The sequence below is a fragment of the Antrostomus carolinensis genome, unplaced genomic scaffold, assembly GCF_000700745.2.
Source record: "Antrostomus carolinensis isolate BGI_N321 unplaced genomic scaffold, ASM70074v2 scaffold10094, whole genome shotgun sequence".
NCBI classification, from domain to species: Eukaryota; Metazoa; Chordata; class Aves; order Caprimulgiformes; family Caprimulgidae; genus Antrostomus; species Antrostomus carolinensis.
Window position 1 is genome coordinate 1 of NW_010308680.1, and position 14,415 is coordinate 14,415.

The 14,415-nt window shown below is 39.4% G+C and overlaps 1 protein-coding gene across 1 annotated transcript; it reads right to left on the reverse strand.

Annotated features, from left to right (window-relative positions):
• Nucleotides 1-840: 840 nt before the first annotated feature.
• Nucleotides 841-12,109, reverse strand: LOC104523318 (oxysterol-binding protein-related protein 3-like; the record flags this gene model as incomplete). Its single annotated transcript, XM_010165853.1, has 5 exons — nt 12,017-12,109; nt 2,347-2,463; nt 2,091-2,144; nt 1,769-1,882; nt 841-1,011 (listed from the first exon to the last, which is right to left on the reverse strand). Coding segments are annotated over exons 1-5 (549 nt in total), but the record flags the coding sequence as incomplete, so codon positions are not given.
• Between the last annotated feature and the right edge of the window lie 2,306 nt (nt 12,110-14,415).

The following is a 14,415-nucleotide window of genomic DNA, read 5'->3' on the forward strand; positions in this document are numbered from 1 at the left end:
AACCATTCTATGATTCTAAGTAACACAGTACTGCTAGAAAAGTCTTTATTCTCAAAAGAGATCACTGGTTCAAGATTGGAGTAGAAGAGCTTCTTTGAGTGAACATCATCCAATCAACATGCAGACTGCTGGAGGCACAGAGGCTGTGTTCAAGCACAGAACACAATCGCTCTTCTGCTCTTCCGTGAGACCACATCAAAGAGGTCAGTTACGGTGTTGAACTGAGCATTTGTCAGGTCATTTGTGAAACCAGCAGTCACAGACTTTTCCTAAAGAGAAGTACACTGCCAGCTGGACCCATCCAGACCATGTACCCACTTACAGCATGGTCCTTGGATTGGTTTGAATAATTCTTTGACCTGAGTTAAAAATATAAATAGTGACCACAGGTGATACTTCTCAGGTAAGAGCAGTCAGATTCATTAATGTAAAAGGGAAGAGGTTATATGAGCTAAAGGATAAATGAAAAAATGCTAAAGGGAAAACAAAAATCTAACTGAAAGCTCTTCTGTGACCCAGATTAATATTCATCAGTACATATCAGACAAATCCTGATATATGTCTCAAAAACTATGATGGACTTAAAATCCAGTTTTTAAAGTTATCATGAAAATATAATTTACTCCATTAAACCAATGAGACAATATTACAAAATTTAACAGCATCATAGAAAAAATTGCTTGGGAGTAAATAAAAAAATAATACCATTTTCCACTTGACATTTTAGATCATGACTTAAACCCCACCACAAACTTCCATTATGGTCTTTACTTAATAAACACAAATCAGACTAATTTAATTCCTGATGAAAGCTCATTATTTATAAATCATAACTATTACCTTTCCACCCCGAGCAGAATCACAGAAACCAGGAACAGAGTCCGTCGTAGTAGATGCAGGGAAGAAAAGACTATTGACATCATGAGGAAACATGGAAATTTCGTTCTGACGGTACATTCTGTGATGACGAAGTTTTGCTACCCATTCATCAAACAGCTCCTGAGATTTCACCTACGCAAAATTTCAGGTTTTATAACATTCATATTCAAAAATCACTAACAAAGAAACTAAAGTATTTTGTGCTCATTAGACAGCTAGCCTGGCTGACCTTTATTGGCAAAATATCAGGCAAGTTTTTCTAATGATATTCCTACTAAAATGCATACTGTATGAGCTTTAGTATGACAGAAAATTAATCACAGGATAAACTCGAGAAAACGACTGCTAACACAGAACACAATACTTGTCAACTTTTAGATGGGGGAAAAAACCCAATATAAAGTAAAAAAAAAAATTTCGCCATTTCTTAATTGCCATTCTTAAGGTTTAGTCAAGGTTTAACTAACCACAAATAGAAACTTGATTTTGGTAATGTATTTTAAAACAATTTATTCCACAAGGATAGATAAATCTACACATTTAACTGCAGAAAATATTTCCTATAGATAAGACAAAGAGCAAGACACAACTATTGAAAACAAAAGCACTTGTGCAACAAGTGCATAACCTTTGCATAAAAAAGTTCTGGGTGAAAAGCACGCTGCTAAACATGAGGCATCTTCAAAGTTTCTATTTAGAACAGGCTTACTGACTCCGGAACAGTACAATAAGACCTCTCAAGTTATAAAGTATAAACTAGTCTGACACTAAAAAGTTAAGTTATTGGTGTAACTAACAGACTTCCTGCTATTAAAAAACAAAATCTCCACCAAACACAGCTAATGTTGTTACTCTAGAAGCGAGGTTATAACAATCTTGGAAGTCTTACCTTCAGATGATATATCTGCTCTTCTGTATCCAAATCTATACATTTTGTCGATTTCTTTACAGACATAACAGAAAGTCCAACATCAATACAGCCATGAAGCTTCCCTCTCTCTACCTGCAAAAAAGTAAAAAGAATACAATCACTCCAGAATAAAGCAAAAGGATATATATTACCTGCTGAAACCATATTTTTCCCCTCTTCAATCTATCGTTCAGAACAGCTGAAATTCTATTTCCCATTACTAACAATATGGAATTCTTGCTATTTGGGATAAAACAGTGTTGTTACCTTATAATAGTCTTAAAGGTTTCAGATCACTTACATCAGCTTGGCATTTAGAATACTTCAAAATCCCTCTGTCCAAAAAGAAGTATCTCTGTAACCAGAAATGTAGAGAATTAAAAACAAACCAAACAAAATACCAAAAAAAATCCCAAACAAAAACCCCTTCCCCTTCACTCTGGTATTTCTTTGGAGAACACTTTCTCTGCTCTTAAGTAATCTTTTTGCCAAAAAACCACAGCAAGCAAGTCCCACTCACATGGAATCAGATTTTCAGATACACATTCCTTTCCTACCTTGTGCCAGCCCTTCAAAGGCCATTTCCTCTTTTTCAGCAAGCAGCCCTCCTGCTTCTGCGGCTCCTGGGTACAATTCATTGCTCCCCGAAGTCCTTCTACAATTTCCCAGCTGTCCTGCTTAAACCGAAAATCCAAATCTAGATGTTAGTATTTTCAAAGAACAGAATTGTGAAGAGATTCAAGAGGATGAAGGCTATAAGGAAAAGAACACCAACTGATGTTGAAATCTAACCTTAGATCCCTCTTTACATTTTGTTGAGTACCTTCCAAGAGACAAGTTTCTTTTTTTATTTTGATAGAAACAACAAAAACTAAACGAAATACTATTTTTATGACAGCATCCTTCATTGAATGTATGTACTTGCCAGAATTTTATATGAATGCTTTTCTGTACTTACATACACACGGTGTATAGTCACAGCTCAGTCACAGTTTAGCATAAAAAAAACCTTCTGCCATCACAGGCAGAAACAGCGTATGCTAACAGGATATATTTTGTAGATTATGAAGCAGAAGTAAAAGACACTGAAAATAAAGACCTTTTCTATAAAACTTTTTTGCTCATATTCAGTAACTCAAAGTTTTGCGTTTGGTGTGAATTGCAGCCTCCCTAAAGTAAAAATAAAAAAATAAAATAAAAACAAATTTTAAAGCCAGGGAAGTAACTCAAGTACTGTGAGGAACATGACATAAAGAGTACAAGAAAAATAAAAACGACACTTCATCAGATACGCCTCTAATTAAAAGAGGATATCTCTTTTTTTTGCCACCAGGAACACTTAAATGAAAGACCCTGCAGAAATATAACAGAGAAGAGAATAAATCTCTTAGTATTTTTTACAGTTATTTATTGAATGAGTTTCAAGAGTTTCTGATCAAAGATCTCATGAGTTATTTATTGCCAGCTACCATAGGATTTGACAGATCTACCAGGTAGGTAAGTACCTGTGGTCCTCCCTGTAAGATACATAGGGAAGTATTCCCAAGAGGAACTTGACTGACTAAAAAAACCACTTTAAACCAAAAATGAAACAAAAGTCAGCAAGAGTGCTTGTTGTGCTGTATTGGGTTTACATGGCCAGGTTTTGGTAATGGGGGGAGGGGCTACAGGGGTGGCTTCTGTGAGAAGCTGTCAGAAGCTTCCCCCATGCCTGACACATCCAATGCCAGCCAGCTCCAAGACGGAACTGCCGCTGGCCAAGGCGAAGCCCATCAGTAATGGCAGTAGTGTCTCTGTGATAACATCTTCAAGAAGTGGGAAAAACCTGCGCAATTGCAGCCAAAGAGAGGAGTGAGATGATGTGACAGGAACAACGCTGCACTGGAGCAGAGATTCCCCTGTAACTTGTGGTGCAGACCATGGTGAGGCAGGCTGTCCCCCTGCAGCCCATGGAGGTTAATGGTGGAGCAGATGTCTACCTGCAGCCCATGGAGGACCTCACGCTGGAGCAGGTGGGTACCCAAATGAGGCTGTGACACCATGGGAAGCACGTGCTGGCAGGAGCATCAGATTCCTGTCAGGACCTGTGGCCCCATGGAGAGAGGAGCCCATGATGGATTAGGTTTGCTGGCAGGACTTATGACCCCACAGGACACCCATGCTGGAGCAATCCGTTCCTGGGGGTCTGCACCATGTGGAAGGAACCCACATTGGAGCAGCTAGCGAAGAACTGCCGCCCATGGGAAGGACCCACGTTGAGAAATTCATGGAGGACTCTCTCCTGTGGGAGGAGCTGGGGCTCCACACTGGAGCACAGGAAGGGTGTGAGGAGGAAGGAGCAACAGAGACAATGTGTGATGAACTGACCGCAATCCCTATTCCCCGTCCCCCTGTGCTGCTGGGGGGAGGAGGTAGAGAAAATTGTGAGTGAATTTAAGCCTGGGAAGAAGGAGGTGGTGGGAGGAAAGTGTTTTTAAGATTTGGTTTTATTTCTCATTACCCTGCTCTGATTTGATTAGTAATAAATTAATTTTTCCCCAAGTTGAGTATGTTTTTCCCATGACTGTAATTGGTGAGTGATCTCCTTGTCCTTATCTCGACCCATGAGCCTTTCATTTTATTTTCTCCCTCCTGTCCAGCTGAGCAGGGGAGTGAGAGTGGCTTTTGTGGGCATCTGTCATCCAGCCAGGGTCAACGCACCACATATGCTCATTTATCCATCTCCAAAATCCTTAAAATTCACCCCTAGCAAAAAATTACATCAGGTAATACGCTCATTCCTTGAGTAACAAGACATAATGGCAAACCATCTTTGAAAGGACATTAATTAAAGAGCTTAAGGAATGTGATCTCTTATTCCACTACATTACTGGTAACACTCCACTATTTTGTTATTATTTTCCCTGCACTGCATTTCACGGAACAAACTGGAAAGCTGCTCTGCTTCCCTGGCTTGAGTTCACTCTGCCAGCACTACACAATAGGCTGCAAGCAGCAGAAATGTGGGACTGAGCAGCTTCCATCATTCAATGCCCTGCAGACCCCCCAATGATGTTCTACTACCCGAAGGTGTCATAATTGCAGTTGTCCTAACCAAAACTGTTATCATGGCACACATTTTGTGCCCCTATAGGTTTGGGTTTTATCCTTGTCAGTTTTGCAACAAATAGCTTCTTCACTCCCTCCAGTTTGAGAGATATTTTCACAGCTACTTGGATATCATTATTTCTAACCAAAAATCATGAAATAATATTTGTTATATTGAAAACTAGAAGTTACACTCCATACTATTTATTTTTTATTTTTACTACTTTGATACTCACTTAAAATTTTCAATAACCAAGAAGCCTTTGCTGGTTTGGGGTAAATTACTATGATATCAGATCAAGGAACAAAGAAGTTACTCATAGATATAATGAGTTAGCGGACTGAAGGGAGAGCAGAAGGCCTCCTGGGCTGTCTCCAGCACATCAGCAGTCATCATCGCATCGCATCAGCCACGCTCTGTGGCTAGTGACCAACAGCACTGGTCTTTCACAGGGTGAAGCTGGTAGAGAATGAAGCAGAAAGCCAGCCTGTGCCCACGCAAGGACAGTTAGCTAGAGCTTGCTAGCTGCAGTTTGACAGCTATTCAAGTACAAATGCAGCTCTAAGGCTCCAGAATTTAGGAGTTTTTTTTTTTCCTCCTTTTTTTTTTTCTTTTCTTTTTGACATAACATTCTGGTCTACAACCTTGAAAGCCAAAGAGAAATCACGTACCACCCCCTCTTTTGTCATAAATGCAAATATTAGGACACTAAATGCTTTCTGTAGTGGTCTTGGATTTCTTTTTCCTGTTAAAGATGATATAATTATAACCCTTATATAATCACAAGGATTGGGACTGTTAGGATGACAGAACAGCCTCTTTAAATATCATCAAATATAGCATAATTCTAAAATTTACATTAACTAAGTAACAGCTGAACTTACTGCTGCTTAAACTTACTGCTGTCCAGGTGTGGATAAAATCTCATCTCCTCAGAAAACATGATCTACTAAATGAGCCAATACAAAAAATAATTTTAACATTAGCTGATTTAAAACTGGGGACTCATAAAGTGGTAATCAGTAAAAAAAAAAAGTGAGAAACCTAATGGAACTAGTGAGAGATAATTATAATTTAGAACTATTAGAGCTATTTCCCTTGCCTTAGTCAAATATACTAAACTGCAGTACTCAAACACATAACTTTTACACTGAGAATTAATCTAGTAACAGTCAAGACTAGTGAACAGCAGATCCTTTCAATATTCCAGTGTTAAACCTAATGAAGCAACTTTCTTGAACTCTGGATCAGGTTCTCACAGACTTTGGTTATGCTCAAACACAGTATATGGTTGATAGAGTGGTCTGCTTGCAGGAGACAAGCAGAAATTTAAGCACAATCAAGAAAAACACAAGAATTCAGATTCACATTTCTGCAAGCTTAGAAAGAAAGGGATTCCAGAAGTGAGACAGGCCCATGCTACACTGGGCATATAGGGGATGAAGAAAAGGATGCAGCTGAGAAATAGCCCAGCCACTTGCATCCATCTGGAATACACATGGTATCAATTAGTTCTGGTAAAACTTTTACATTCAGAGCACATCCTGGCCGGCATTACAACTCCAATTTTGTCTGGGTCTCTCCTGCAGTCCAGGCACAAGGTATCTACCCAGGTTCCTCCAGGAGAGCTGTTGTCTGCTCAGTGAGGTAGCCAAGAAAGTGCCTCTGCAACATAAAAATGGGAAGAAAAGCTGAAGCAGCCTCTTCCCATTGAGCAGGCCCAATGGCCTGCCAAATCTCAGGTGAAGGCAAGCCTCTCAGATTTCTGCCCTGGGAACCTCACAGTTCAGCTGCAAGCTTTACATAAAGGTAGCTTTAGTTGAATTAGAAATGGATCCTTTTAAAAGCACAAGACTATTTAATCAACTAAGGAAAGGCTCAGAGAATCAACAGTTTGAGGAACTGCTGGATATATGCATGGTACAACACTGCAGTAACAGCATCTGGTCGTCTTCCATGTACATCTGTCCAGAAGACTCCAGCCTTTCCCACCTGAATCTCCAAACTCCCACATCTTTCAAAACACTGCTGCTGCGACTTGTTTTGGATCCATTTGCTCTTGACCCAAACTCATAGGATCTGGATCGGTATCTTGTTTTGTGAGAGATTTGACATCTCTCACGTAATGAGGAAGAAGTGTCAGTTGGCTCTTGCTGGGAGCAGCTGCAGAAGCGAAAGAAAACTGCTTACTCCCTAAAATGAAGGCAAATTAATCAGGCTGGTCGGTTATCATCTGTTCTCATTTGTCTGAAATAGCAGAGGAGCAAATTGGAGATACAGGATTTCCTGAAAGCTACTGGAAGCATTCAGATTATGCTCCAGTTTGCTGATTCTTATCCCACAACAGGGAACTGAAAGAGATACCCCAAACCACAGCACCAAATGAAGAAAAACAAACAAACAATAACCACACCCCCAAAAAGGGCCTCAAAACTCCCAGCTGAATGGCATTAACAATTCTAGCAAAAGCCTGATGCCCAGATTGGTAGTGTCTTAAGGTTATGACACTACAAAAGATTTTGTATCATTATGGGCCAACATCTGCACAAAATTATCAACACTACATTTGCTGCTCAGGCAGAAATTTCACTGAAGGCTGAGGGAGGAAAATACTCTTCGCTTTTCTCAGATCCAGAGGTGCTCATTTCAAATCAGCACTGGAAATTCACCCTGTAGTTGCTACTTAGCTTATACCTGCTCCGTAAGCATACACTTTGGTCTCCAGAGATAAGTCTGTCATTAGGTAACTGTCACAATTTTCTTTATTTAATAAAATAAAATCCTCCTCATTTTCTGCAATATTCTGTAATATTTTTTACCATACAGCTCCTCAAGGTGACTTATTTCAGGAGAAAAAATGAAGTAATGAGTTTGAACAGCTCTCAGACCAATGCTTGCACTTGCAGCAATCCAAATGGAAGAGATGACAGTGCCAGCCTTTCTTCCAGTGTAAAATGCAGTCAGTTGAATCAAATATTTTAAAATGCCAAAAATAGAAACCTGCTTTGTGGAGAGTAAGGGTTGGCATCAGCTGCAACTAAAGCATTTGTTACACTTCATAAAATTGGCAGAAATGATTTAATTTTCTTTTTTAGAACATGAGGTTTTTTAAGCAGCATTCCTGACAGTTTTTCCCTACTGAATCTATTTTAAGAGTTAGTTAACACATTAGACTGAAAAATAACTACCACAATATATCTTCTTTTGATCACAGGTCAATTTAAAGTTAAAGAAGATCAACACCAGTTTTCCTTCCTCACAAAACACAGTTTGAGTTGTGGCTTTGTGGAAAAGATCACTTTCCATGACTGTAGGAAAGGGGCAGAGAAAAGCAAAGAAATGGTGGGAAGTGGCAGTGGCATCCAGCCTTCTATGGGGCTTCACAGTCAAGGTGAACTCAGTGGAACAGAATTAACTGTTTGTGTCTTCAGTTTACACTGCAAATGTGTTGCATCTGGCAGAAAAAGGGCACCAAGTTTAGCATAGGAAGGAGCAGACCCCTCCAAGTCCCGCAGCCCTGCTTAAGAGTCAACTCTGTTTTGGCACAGTGGCCCATCTTCTGCATCACAGGACTTCTTATGCTCTACTCCACTGACAAATGTTGCTCTGCGGGGAGCAATAACTAAATTTTAGCAGGCACAGCAGCGTTGTACTACAGGGCTTCCATATCCCGGTCTCAGGTAGCTTCTTATTATTTGCTGCTAGTGTGTATCTGCAACAGAGTCTGTGCCTAGGAAATCAGTCCAAGTCCCTTCCCCTGTGCCTTTCAGAATTTCTTTCTACTTAATCAGATTAAAGAAACTGCTGTGTCAGATCAGCAGCACAGAGAAAAACACCTGTCGGGCAGATCTGTCATTAACCTGCAAGCAACGAGCCTAGCTCTGAAGGTCCCTGAGAGACATGCAAGTGTCTGAAGGAGGAATAAGAGCCCTCCATGGACCTGGAAGATGAAGGAAAGATAGCAAAATTGTGGCACTTCACTCCCCAGTCTGCACAGCATATGTCAAAAATATTTAAAGTTTCATGATACTATTATTAAAAAAAGTATTAGTAACAGTACTCTTCTACCAGGTCTTTGAAAAAAAAAAAAATCAAAAATCTGTGGTACCTTTTAGAGTAGGGTATTTTTAACAGATTTATAGAACTTCAAATTGTTGCTGTTTTCTTAATAGAACACCTAATGTGCTGGCATTTAGATTGACATGCAAATGAAAAGGGCAAATTAAATAACTCTCAGATGGTGGCATCACTCATGCCCAATCTTGTCAGCCCTGAGTAGGTGAATATTAGCAGGGAAGGACTGTGAAGCTCCAATTTACCAATACAAGAGGCCGAGTGAGAAAAGAAGCAGTTAATAATATAAAAAACCCCTACTTGATCAGGTGTGACAAGAAATCCTCTGTGAGAAGAGGGAAGCAAAGGGATAGGATGCCAGAAAGATCTCAACATCCTCACTGCCCATACCGACAACTTAGATTTTATAATATATACTATGCAGTTTACACCACTGAAGAGAGGGCCTGCCTAGCAAGGTGAAGATCTTTATAATCTGCCAGACCAGAGCCTTTTGGAGAGAAGGAATAGGGAGAAGATATCTGTTCCTCACCCAAAGCACTGCTGTGTCCAGGCTGGTAAGCCTCGCAGAGTACTGCCTGTGTTAGACCTAAAGGTCCCTCCTTCTGCATGCAGCACAGAAGAGTATATCTAACAAAACACTCACTGAAGCATACTGCCATCACAAACTATTTAACAAATAAATTAAAAAACATAAGGGAAAGTGACTCACAGAAGTTATTTTCAAGTAAATATCCAGTCTGCATAGGATATTTAAATCTGTTTTCCCCAGCAAAACAGTTTGTCTATAAACTGCAAGACAACTTCAGTGTGAAAAAACAGCCATGTGAAAAACACCAAAAACATCAGGGAATTAAGGAAGGGACAGTAGTGCATAACCATGCACATAAACCCTAATAATGCTGAAAGAAACTGTAATTTAGAATTAATTTTTTTTTTCTTTCTAAATTTTGCTACTTTGAAGGAAGACCTCTAGATCACTTCAGCAGATGCAAAAAGTTATAAGAGAAGCTAGAAAGTTATTGTACTTGGTAGACAATAATACAAGAAAATAATAGAGACAGTATTAAAGTATTTCTTATAAATATTAGAAGTCCCTAGTTAAAAATATCAGAAAGCCCAGTGGAATCTTAAAAAGCACATTTAATTTTTGCAAAACATGTTTGTAAATTTTCAAACTATATCGAAAAAGCAAGCAAGCAGAGCTTTTAGCCCTGCTTAGTGATCATTTCCCAGCATATAACAAGTCATATAAACTCCCCAAATTCTCTGGGCTTGCCAATCAGTCATCCCTAGATGCAAAGTATACTGTTACTTACCTGGTATTGCAATGACTGACCATGAAAAGATTAATTCTGAAACAGTGATCAAAGTGGTGATATGTATCACAATGCCCCATATTATCATGAAGAAATATCAGCTGTATTGCCCCTCAATATACACTGGGAAACAACCTACTTTATACCCGCATTTAGCTGGACCTGATAGGTGTATGAGGCAATTACTGTCTGCCTGACTATAAAGAATGAGCATGGACATACCAGGAATTAAACAAAACACCAAGTTGCATCTCTCACATTTGTCAGGTACACTTTGCATTTTTGTGATCAAAGACTAAAAAAATTGGGGATTGACAAAATGACATTAAATCTTATTGAATTATTCCTTTTCTCCAAAGAGAGAAGGTGAGAACAAAATGGATAAGAAACGGGACCTGCTAATGATAGTGTCAAAAGCCTGATCCAGCCAACAAATTTTATCATGCAAATGGCAGCAAGCGAGGTTCTTGCAGAAATTGCTTCTGCATTAAGTATGGTTGCTTATACTGGCTCTGTGATATACCAGTGGATTTAGTCATGCTCACGTTCATCTTATTATTTAAATACTACAGGATAACACTTGATAGACATAAACTGTTGAAGCGGACAATACCAAATGTTTTATATTATACTTTTTAAAGGTCATTTTCCACCTAGGATATAAAAATAATGTTGCAGGAAAACAAAAAAGGCATCTTGAAAGCAAAGATTTATTTGCTTGGTATACCAGAAATGCACAGCATTTCTTACAAGCACAGCACTTTAAAAGGCATAAATTGTTTAGAGATTAGTCTGCCTTGCCAACTGTATGTACAGGGCCAGAAGTCCCAGAAAAGCAGGTGCTATTTCAAAGCACAGCTGAGGTCTCCAAAGTTTCTGAGGGACTGGGATGCTCAGCTCCAATTAAAATTTCAACCTGAGGCAGCTTCAAGAGCTCCACTAAGCCAGCATCTGTACAAATAAAAGTTTATGTTGAGCATATTGCTCATGATTTTGCAAGTGTGGATTGCATGTTTAAACTTAATTCTCAGTATGGCTGCAGGTCAATGTTTCTTGCCCATAAACAGAAGCTGTCTTCAGCAGTCTCAGTTGTCAGGTACAAACACTAGTAGACATGTCTTTTAAAACTGTAAGGTTTAAAGAACAGCATCCTCTCTGCAAAAAGAAAGCATCCTTTGCATTAGGCACTCAGATGCATCGCATTACACAAATACTTATTTTCTTAAGTACAGTTCTATAGCAACAAACAGCACACACAGTCACAGGCATTTTCTCATTGTCAAAAAGGTCCTGTGTCAAGTTTCAGGAAAAAATGCTCTCTCTTTCACACACGTACACACACCTTTCCCTGGAAACTTGAAATAAGCAAAGCAGTTACACAATATTCTACCAAAGAATTGGTATCTTACACAGAAGATTTGTGATTTCAGGATAAAACCACTGAGACCAAGCTGCTACAGCAGCAATATTTCACTATAAAGACACCATATATACAATGTGATAAAAATTCAAACTCACTGTTAGCATTCCAGTTTTACAAGTACCTGCTATTCAGTAACGGGTGTTTACTGCATTTGATTCAAAACAACATGCTGCTACCAACAAAAAAAGAAAACAGAGAAGTGATGAAAAAAAACCAAGCAAGCAACAAGAAAACAGAGTTTAAGAGATTCATCGATATTCAAGAGCAAAAGTAACAGCCAATCTTAGTAATGCTTTCAGTTTGGTTGAAAAAGTTTGTATTACCTGTCGACTTCCCTGCTTGGAGGAGCAGCTGCTAGTACTTCTTGAAGGAGACAACATTTTCTGGGATACACCAAAGCTTTTTTCTTCACTCATGATGCAATACCATTTGTTTCACATAAGCTCACTTAGAACACCGTTAAAAGGTAATTTAGAGAATGTGTTGGAAGACTCTCGAGAGAAATGCAGAACCCATCCTTTACCCAAATGCAGTCCAGTAGTATGATCTGCATCCCATGGAAATTCCTAAAAGGGAAAAGAAAAACAAAAAGACAAGTTATCAGACACCATCTCTTACTGCCATCCTGTAGCATAGGTCATGAAATCATAATAAAGCCTTTGGTAATAGAAGCTGACCGCTTTACTGTAACTGTTAGAAACTGATTCAACAATCACTTTAAGATAAACTTTCAAGCCTCAAACAGGAACAATAAAAATTTTAGATCCTAAATGCATGCCTTAATTACCACTATGTATTCAGAGGAAAAAGTACACAATTTAAATTAAATAATCTGAAAAAAGGATTAATAAAGACATACACAGAGTATAATAATTATCTATATAAAAAGAACCAAAATACTCTCAAAATGAGAAGAAAACATCTAATAAAATGCTTCACAAAAAGAATGATGAGTAACTCAAAAAATATCTCTTTTTCCCAGTTCCCTGATAATTTATAAGTGCATGGCTTCAGGTTGTAAGGAAAAAAAAAAGAAATCTCTAAAAGAGCAATACATAAAAGTAGTGAACATATAAACTCAGCTGCATAGAGCTGTGCATGAGCACTCTTACCTGGAATAATAAAGTTGCAACTATTGTCACATCAGTTGTCTCAGTCAGTGACTGGAAGAATAATTAACTGTCTGTTTAATAACAGTGCCGCTTGCAGCATATGCAAATAAAAGCCAAGACAGAAACTCCCACTAACGGATTTCCAGTGTAGGCAAGATCTGTCATGGTAACTGCATTTCTTTTTTAAAATCAAAGAGAGGACACAACAAAAGTTTTGCTTTCCAAAACTTGGGGTGGTGGAGGAACTCTATGAATTGGGTATCACTTCAGATTTTATTGTCTCAGGCAAGGAATCTGCACATTAGGGAGAGTACAGGAACCACCACTGAGGAAGGTAAGGAAGTTTCCACAAAAAAGACATTTCATTGCCGAAACAAGGAGGCACGACTCCACAACCCCCCCACTTGCACTGTCAGAACACTCCTGAACTGGGCTCTCTGGTCACTGAAGTTTGCCATTCATTTCTTCTTGAACATTAAAAATTTATTCAGAGAGAAGCAGCATTTTAAGATCCCTAGTAAAACACTTTGTGCATTTCAACAGTTTGTTTTCCAAAAAAACCCAAACCCAACCAAACCCAAAAAACCCAACAAGAACAACCACCAACAAAACCAGGTGCTATACTTAAGATGAAGACAACGGTATGCTGCAGAAAATCTCTTTTCCTACTGCTGTGGTCTGAAGCATCCAACTTCCAAACAAAGACCTTTTCCAATTAACAGTGTCTCTTTGGCAATATAGTTTGCTGTAACATGTCAACCAACATGCCCTCTTTTCACCTAAACAAAGTCTCTCTCTATGGCATTTACGTTACCTAGTTAGAAACACTCAATTACCTCCAGAGCAAACCTATGCTCAGCAACATGAAAGAAACGGCCCCAGTCTCCAAAAGTCAGGTGAGAAAGCGAGCCCCGCTGGGCCTCTTTCACTGCTGAGTCAGCTAGGCAATTATTTCCAGGGACCATCAGACAGGTACAAAGCCAGCAAGCACAACGCAAGAGCTGCAGGAAACCAGAACAGCACAGCGATGTGACAACAAGGTCTCAGTTGGGACTAGCGCAAGGGTTTTACACTAGAATTGCTACTGCGATTAGGAGTGGTGTGTTTTGGAGAAGGTGTAGTCCTATCCAGAAGTTAGGAAGGATGGATCAAGAGCAGCCTTGAGGAGAAGGATTTTGGGGTGATGGTTGATGAGAAGCTACACATGAGCCAGCAATGTGTGCTCGCAGCCCAGAAGGCCAATGACCATATCCTGGGCTGCATCAAGAGAAGTTTGGCCAGCAGGTTGAGAGAAGTCATTCTGCCCCTCTACTCTGCTCTGATGAGACCTCACCTGGAGTACAACATAAGGAGGACACGGACCTACTAGAGCGAGTCCAAAGGAAGGTCACGAGGATGATCAGAGGGCTGGAGCACCTCTCCTATGAGGACAGGCTGAGAGAGTTGGGGCTGTTCAGCCTGGAGAAGAAAAGGCTCTAGGGAGACCTTATTGTGGCCTTCCAGTATGGAAGACCTTTTCACAAGGGCAGGTAGTGACAGAACAAGGGGTAATGGCTTTAAACCAGAAGACAGTAGATTTAGATGAGATACTAAGAAGAAATTATTTACCG